The sequence below is a fragment of the Sinocyclocheilus rhinocerous genome, unplaced genomic scaffold (assembly GCF_001515625.1).
Source record: "Sinocyclocheilus rhinocerous isolate Xijiao unplaced genomic scaffold, SAMN03320098_v1.1 scaffold4189, whole genome shotgun sequence".
In the NCBI taxonomy this organism is placed as follows: domain Eukaryota; kingdom Metazoa; phylum Chordata; class Actinopteri; order Cypriniformes; family Cyprinidae; genus Sinocyclocheilus; species Sinocyclocheilus rhinocerous.
Genome location: NW_015645057.1, coordinates 174,940 through 183,581, shown reverse-complemented (window position 1 = coordinate 183,581; position 8,642 = coordinate 174,940). Strand labels below are relative to the sequence as shown.

The 8,642-nt window shown below is 36.1% G+C and overlaps 1 protein-coding gene across 1 annotated transcript; it reads left to right on the top strand.

Annotated features, from left to right (window-relative positions):
* Positions 1–2,750: 2,750 nt before the first annotated feature.
* LOC107705172 (gamma-crystallin M2-like) lies at positions 2,751–3,740 on the top strand. Its single transcript, XM_016508348.1, has 3 exons — positions 2,751–2,796; positions 3,034–3,276; positions 3,408–3,740. The coding sequence occupies exons 1-3, from the start codon at positions 2,785–2,787 to the stop codon at positions 3,678–3,680; spliced, it is 528 nt and encodes a 175-aa protein (XP_016363834.1). The 5' UTR covers positions 2,751–2,784; the 3' UTR covers positions 3,681–3,740.
* Positions 3,741–8,642: the final 4,902 nt, after the last annotated feature.

Sequence of the window (8,642 nt, the reverse complement as noted above, 5' to 3'; positions counted from 1 at the left end):
ACAGCTGTCATATCATACCCTGCCATGCCCAGCTGATGCAAATATAATTTATATCTACACAGAAGAAAGCCCTGTCTAGACTCTGCCCCGGTATGAGTTGTGTCGAGCTATTCATTAGCCTGTTTGTTTGATGAAAAAAGATTAAATGTAGTCGCAATAAATGTGTTAAGAATCCGTACAACTTATTATTATTATTATATATTTTTTTATAGATATACTTCTATTTCATTTATCATGTTTTTGTTTTTTGTTTGTTTTTTCTGTTGCAAAGCTGATTGTTTGTCTGTGTTATTCTGTATATTAAACAATGTCAAAACAATAAAAAATTGATTTAAAAAAAGAATCCGTACAACTGCAGCAGCAGAGGACTACTATTATGCGTGATACTGCGGAAGAACTGATGACGGCACGGTTTGATCTTCGGCTGACCAATCAGCAGAAAGGGGCATTTAATTCCCGCCCACGTGTAGAAATCGAATATTCAAGCTGTTTATTCATTTTTCTACCCCTGAACGAAAAATGAATTCTCGTTTTTTGGAAAAAAAACGAAAAAACGAAAAAGGAGTCATTTTCTAATTTTTCTACTTTCAATATTAAATCAAAAAACGAATTATCGAATGATACACGGATTCTTGCAAACTATTAAAGGCATTCTCTGCTCTGCCATGTTATGTCTCCCTCAACTCTTCCAATTAACTGCTGACAGCCTTCTTTAAAAACAAGATAACCATCAACAATCTATTCCCAGAACTACAAATTATCAATTGTTATAGCTAAATGTTTTTAAGTTCTAGTGACAAAGTTTAAACATTTGATTTAGAGCTCTTCTCATAACAGCAATATAAGAATATAAATTTTTGTTATGAGTGCTAGCAAGATCTCAGAGCCCAACGGGGCCCGACTTATTTACACCCCTGGGGCCGGGCTTCAGGCCAGTTTTCATGTCATAGCTCACACGCGGGCTGGGCATAGGGCTATTTAGGCTTCTCCTTTTTATATTTTAGGCATTCATCAATTAAGGTGATGGAAAAGATGAGCTGCGCTGGTGGAAACAACACAAGACCAGGCTACCATGACTGTCAAAACTGGCTCGCACAGTGTTTAGTGTCCCCACCAGCAGCAGTAGCGAGCCTTGAGTGCAGCTGGAAAAGTTATAGAAGAAAGAAGAACTGGATTGAAGGGGTCATATGACGTTGCTAAAAAGAACATTATTTGGTGTAATGCAATGTGTTTATGCGGTTTAAGGTTCAAAAAACACATTATTTTCCACATACTGTACATTATTGTTGCTCCTCTATGCCCCGCCTTTCTGAAACACGTGTTGCACACACACAAATATTTGGTTTGAACTAGTTCTGGAACAGTGTTGTAAATACAACTTAACCACTGATATCTAGTTGTGTCCTCTTTTGGAATGCCAAACAAAAGTATTTTCGCTTTCCCAACGAAACACACAGCATCTCCACGACATGGCGGCGGCTGCAGCAACAATAATATAATATAATAATACACACACACGGCGCGTTACTCTGCGCTGCGCAAAAGTTTGTTTAAATGTTTAACCTACATAAATGTGGTCTGTTAGGTGCATATCTAAGTGTTTGTGCTAATTACTTAGTATAAATATATACTAAACCATAATGAGCCTTTAAATATAGGCCTATAAGGTAGCTAGCCATTCCACGCTCACGGAGACAGAGACTGTTTGTCTTTATTTTACTAAAGCACAACATTTTGTTGATTGTACACAAATAAAAGTTGACTTTATAGTTTCAAATGATTTATTACTCTTATCTGTATGAGCAAAAATGACGGCACATTTTAAGTTGTTTCTACTGTTACTGGGGGGAAAATGAAAGTGATTGCACCTCTATGCATTAAGCAAAATAAAGAAAACAAACAGTCTCTGTCTCCGTGAGCGTGGAATGGCTAGCTACCTTATAGGCCTATATTTAAAGGCTCATTATGGTTTAGTATATATTTAGCTTCCACAATCCGCACAAACACTTAGATATGCACCTAACAGACCACATTTATGTAGGTTAAACATTTAAACAAACATTGTGATAAGCTTGAAGTGTTATATCTATGAATTTTATTGTAGGAAAGTCAAGTGTTGATTTGAGAAGGCTAAATTTATCAAACATGTGGTAAACGAAAAGAAATATAACCATTTTGCCATTAAAAACAAAATTGAACTATTTTAATGGGTGCAACAGTAGACTGTGTAATGGAGAGGACAAAAAAAACATCACAGGCTCCAGTCGAACTCGGGCCGAGAATTCTGATAAGCTGTCAGACAAGGGCCAGGCTAGGGCCTAAGAGTCTCAGGCCAGGGCCAGGCTAGGGCCTACATTTAAGGCCCGTGCAGGGCATTATAGCAAGAGTCACTCTGTTCCTAACACTCAAACAAGTAAAAGGAAAAAAAAATCCTATTATAGTTCACATTAAAAAGAAACATAATAAATATACAGGTTTGTTAACTTCCTCCACAGGCCCAGGTTACAAAAGCATACTTAGTACAACCTGTATTTTGGCTGTAGTGTGCGATCTTGTCACTGGAATTGCTTTACAAGCAGAAATTTCTAATATTCTCCACCACAAGGCTTGAAATAATAACCCTTTCAGGTCTGCAGTAGCAAACTGTACAACACACTACACCATGCAGCTGACTAAGGTCTTTTTAAACAACAGGAATACAAATTCTTTCGGAGTCCATATAGTATAAATAAGGCAGCAGGCTGTCATTATAGTAGCAAATTTGGAATAACCACAACAGCAACCATGCACGGAAAGGTAAGTCAAGACCAAAAAATAACCAATTCCTCAACACCTTACTAAACTACATGATTTGTTTGCTTTTCTGATAACTGATTGCTTTTCTTGTCTTACTGATATAGAACAAAAGCACTCCAATTTCAATACAACAAATTGTTTTTGAAAATTCAATTGGATATTGTGTTGGGTAATGTTTAATATAGTGTTGATAAATAGTAATTCAGTCAATACTGAACATTTTTATGTTTGTCCCAGGTCATCTTTTACGAGGACAGGAACTTCCAGGGTCGCTCTTATGAGTGTATGAGCGACTGTGGTGACTTCTCCTCCTACATGAGCCGCTGTCACTCCTGCAAAGTGGAGAGTGGATGCTGGATGATGTATGATCGTCCCAACTATATGGGAAATCAGTATTTCTTTAGGAGGGGAGACTATGCCGATTACATGTCTATGTTTGGAATGAATGACTGCATCAGATCCTGCCGTATGATCCCTATGGTGAGCTCCATGAACATTTTGCATTTGTAATAAATGAACTTTATTTTAATTTTAAAAAAAAAATCAAAATTCAGAATAGACACTATAAACTACTAAAACTAAATCACCCGATGACAACTTCTTCACTACAGCACAGGGGATCCTACAGAATGAGGATCTATGAGAGGGAGAACTTCATGGGTCAGATGCATGAGATGATGGATGATTGTGACAACATCATGGACCGTTACCGCATGTCTCACTGCCAGTCCTGCCATGTGATGGACGGCCACTGGCTCATGTATGAGCAGCCCCAATACAGAGGCAGGATGTGGTACTTCAGGCCTGGAGAGTACAGGAGCTTCAGCAATATGGGTGGCATGAGATTCATGAGCATGAGGCGCATCATGGACTCCTGGTACTAGTGTTCTAAAGGGTCAATAAAATAATTTCTCTTCAACACTAAACATTTGTTTTGAACATTCTTTAATGCAAATATTTGATCTGTATTAATGAATAATCCACATAAAAATATCCTATGACAAACTTTCAAATAACATAAAATACTAAAATATAAAAGAACACAATGCTATTCAAGTTATGAGTACAGCCAAGCTATGAATAATAGTTAAATCCAACTGAATAATATTATTGAAACATTTGTGTTATTTAATTTGGATATCAATTGACCCTTCACAAAAACCCGCCCACCTTAGTTGCTAAGTCTAACAAGCCATGGCACTCTCACATCATACATTATGTTCTCACAAAGTGAAAAATATATTGCGGAGCAAAGAGCAAAGAGGAAAGTGACAACGCGCCGACAAAGACAAAGCAAGATTACTTTTAGTATGAAACAAAGTCTCAGCTTTCAAATTTTTCCATTTTTAAAGAAATTCAAACAATAAATACCGTTTTGTGGCTCTTTAATGTGTCATGACAGATCGCTGTAGCACCTCAGTTCAAGCGGCATGTGAACCGATCATCTCTTCTTCTTTACTAGTCATAGCACGAAATAAACATGAATGAACATCATAAGGTATCTTGTTTCAACCACGGAAAGACGTCAGTTCACACCATTTTTCAAGTTCATGTTACCGACATAAATCTACTCTCCTGTCTGGTTTGTTTGTCAGACAAAATGTCAGATTTGGCGTTATGATCAGACAGATCGCCTGTCAATCAAGCTCATGGCTCTAACAGCAAAAGAAAAAGAAATCCACTTTTCCATTTCCTTCAGTTTCCAAATAAGGGGAAAAAAAAGAAAGACTTCACAAATTTTCAGCCCGTCCCTCAGCATTTTGTATTTGATAGCACCCCACATCTATGTTCTTGTGGAAGTCCCAAAGTGCCTGCGTGATATGCATCGATAAACCTAATTGAGTTTCCGTTTACCATATTCAGGGTTCGAAATTAACTTTTAAAATTGAACTTCAAAAAGTTAAGAGCACCAGCAAAAATTTAGGGGCACCCACTGAAAATTAAGGAACACCACAACTGCCAATTGAGCAGAACGGCCGACAACATCCTGAGGATTAAAAGCTTCAAAAATTTAACCTGATCCTGAATTCTTTGCCACACACTTGTCCTGGCATTTCTTGTTAGTGATGGACCGATATGGATTTTTCATGGTTGATTCCAATTGGTGTTGTTTTACAAGCAAATGATATATATATATATATATATATTATTTTTATTTTATTTTTTTAACCAAGAGACAAGAAAGAATGAAAATATGAGTATATGAACAAGATGTTTGTTATCTCTATTACAGGCCGAACTATCTGTAGCTATTTAAAAATTAGAGGCAACCACTGCATTTTAATACATGAGCAGTTTCTGATTTAAATTGTATAATTTCAAAATCTGAAGCAAAAACAGAATGCTCTGACTTCAGCTTTGTGAAAATATGCTACATGAAATATATCTGCACAACACAAAAACAGCAGACTGGCTGAATGAGAATGCAAATTCACTTTCTGACAGCAGGTGGTATTTATGGAATAGCAGCAATACAGCATTTCCTTGGTTACTGCTGCAAACAAAGCAGTTTATAAATACTACTTCAATATGCATTATACAGAGGCAAGATGAAAATAAAATACCATCTAAAATTTTCTGAAGAACGTCAGAAAGATACCCAGAGATACATTCATATAAACCCCCACTCCTAATTCAATATTTAAGATTTTCTTCCAATATGTCACTCATTGCAAGCAGTGATCTAGCTCTGCCTGCTACAGTGTTTTCTCCTCCTTGCATCCATCTTCAATGTCTGTGGCCTCTGTTAATGTCCAATTTCATAATATTTCCACATAAATGACATTTTGGAAAATGACTGCAATACAGTTTGTGCAAATCTGGAAAAGAGATCAGCCAAAATAAAACAAAAAACTGTTTGGAGCAACAACAACAAAAAATGTCCAGTTCCGGTTCCGAGTTAGCTCCCGGTCACGTGACAACGGACCGCAGTGTTAGTGAAAGGGAGTGACTGATGGCTAATATTAACCAATCTAAAATCTGCATTAAAGTTAAGAATGTAAAGATGAAGTTTAATTGGTTTTGTAACATTGGATATAATGGTGGACCCGTCTTGTATCAGCTCATAGCAGGTACATACTGTGCAGTAATTAGCAAACATTTTGTAGGGAAACGAAATTAGGTCGTACATCAACAATTATTTGCACTCACAAAATTGCTCCCAAATATATTTTTGAGGTCACACAGATTAAATTTCAGGAGCATATGCAAACAAAATTGTCGCAATTTCAAGCCTGCACATTTGATGTGGTCTATATGCATTAATCAATATTAATATGTAAATAAAAGCCTAAATTAAATCTGTTCATCATATAAAGCAGTCATGTCTCTTCAGAAGAAGAGACCGCTCAATTTATATGGATTTCTTTCATGAAAGCTTTATGAACTTTTGAAGTGTAAAAGTTTTGGAGAAATGGACTTTCAACGAAGAGACAGCAATCTAAGGTTTTGCTAAAAAATATCTTAATTTGTGTTTCAAAGATAACCGAAAGTCTTGTGTTTGTAATGACATGAGAGTATGTGATGACAGGATTTTCATTTTTGGGTGAACTAACCCATTAAATAAACATGCTTTCTGTTTGTCCAGAGTTTGAGGCCCTATTTTGCTCCATATTCATAGCACCTCATTCAGTGTCACAATTGTTAAGTTACTGTCGAAAGTAACGCCATCAAGGCCACCTTTTAATTTTTCCATGCAGCACCACAAATGTTATGTTTTCAAATAATGACAATTCTCACATTTGAGTCAACTACAAAAAAGAATAATCTGCCTTACTACAAATAATATATTAAGCCATTATGTCAGACACCTCCGTACAATATAAAGAAATCTAACTGCATAGCATTTTATGGCATAGTAGCACAATGACCGATTAATGGCCATAACTTCACATTATAGGTCTTTTACTCATAACTGCATCTTTTATTGAAATAACAAATAAGAATATTCTCCTTCAGCACATTTCAAGAAAACAATATACATGACGTTCCCCTACATGAGTCACTGCTGCTACTGCAGAGTAGAGAGTCATATTTTTAAAATACAACTTAAATATAAATAACAACTGTATTCCTAATCAAAATAAATTAATCAAACCAAATAAAAAGTAGGGGTGTAACGGTACACAAACATGACAGTTCGGTACGTACCTCGGTTTTGATGTCATGGTTCGGTACGGCATCAGTACAGCAGGGGGAAAAACTTTAAAAAAAAATTTTTTTATTAAACAGTGGTTTACTGAGCAAATTGCTCTTTCTTTAAATAAATTCAGTTATAATTCAAAGTTTCTTAGGGATGAAAATCTACCTCGGCTTATGCTCTAAACTACAGTGAGCCCTTTTACATTAGGCCTACTATAAGGTTACAGTTAACAACAGAGCCCAAACTTAAATTTAATTACTATTTATTTTTAAATATAACAAGCAACACTCAACTTATATATATATGTATGAAAACATGTAAATTGCACATAATGCAGTTTTTTAAAATGAACTTCTAAATTATAAAAAAATTTCAAGAAAACAATATACATGACGTTCCCCTACATGAGTCACTGCTGCTACTGCAGAGTAGAGAGTGGATGCTTCATGGTCTACAACCACACAAATTTCATGGGACACGGCACTTTCTGAGGAGGGTCTTTATCTTTATAGTCGAGCCACAGTAAATAAATAAATATATAAAATTATAAAAAAATTATTTGTTGTTGAAATATATTAATTTACACAGTGCCTCTCATAACTCGTTTCAAAACAGATTTATTTAAACATTAAATAATTAAGACATCACTAACAGGTAAAGTAAAATATAATGAGTATAGTCTAATATTTCGCGAAATGCTCTTCTCTAGACTTTATTTATAGCGAACTAACGAGCTGTGGACAGTTGATGACTGCCTGAGGTAAAGGAAATGCTACATTACATTTTGTTTATAAGCTGTTTTATTGTCGTCTTTCCGCGGTTGAAACACTGATTGAGCGATTACATGAGGCATGAGATGTTCATTCATGTTTATTTCGCGTTAAAACTATTAGTAAAGAGGAAGGGATGATTGTGCTGCCGTTTGAACTGAGAGGCGCTTATACAGCGATCTGTCGCTGAACTTTTTTGACGGCGATCAGCTGTAAAATGGCTTGGTCCTGCTCGGTTTTCGTTGACTGAGTAAAACAATTGAAAGTTTTTCAAAAGATCCCTTGGGGTCAATGTGTCAGCATGACAGAAGTTTGATGCTGTCGTGTGAGAACAAGCAACAGCCGGCATTTTTCCTCCTCCCGAGTGCCTCATCTTAATCTCCTCACGTAAATGCAGTGGTGTAATGTAACGAAGTAATAATACTTCATTACAGTACTTAAGTATTTTTTGGGAGTATCTGTACTTTACTTGAGTTTTTATATTTCAGCCAACTTTTACTTTTACTCCACTACATTTCCTAATTAAAATGTATACTTTTACTCCGATACATTTCCCCGAAGCATATTCGTTACTTACTACAAAATAGTCAGAAGTCAGAAGAGCACAGACTGCAGGAAAGCAGGTCTGACGAATCAGTGGTCTGGCGCTTGCAAGTTAAAAACACCATTGCTCACGTGCAAACAAGTGCGCGCACAACCGCGGATTCATTTTCCACTAAAGTCGAGGCTGGGGTGTGCGATATACAGTATATCTTCTGCGATAATATGGTAAGTGTTGTTGTAATGATGTGCGATCTGACATTATCAAGTAGGCTATATCACAAAATCACACACAGATTGCACGCACGTTGATTTATTAGTCTATTAAAACTCAAAATTACAGGCATTCAAAATTGTAGACGGCAAAAATGCTTCTGAATGCTTTTTATATTTAT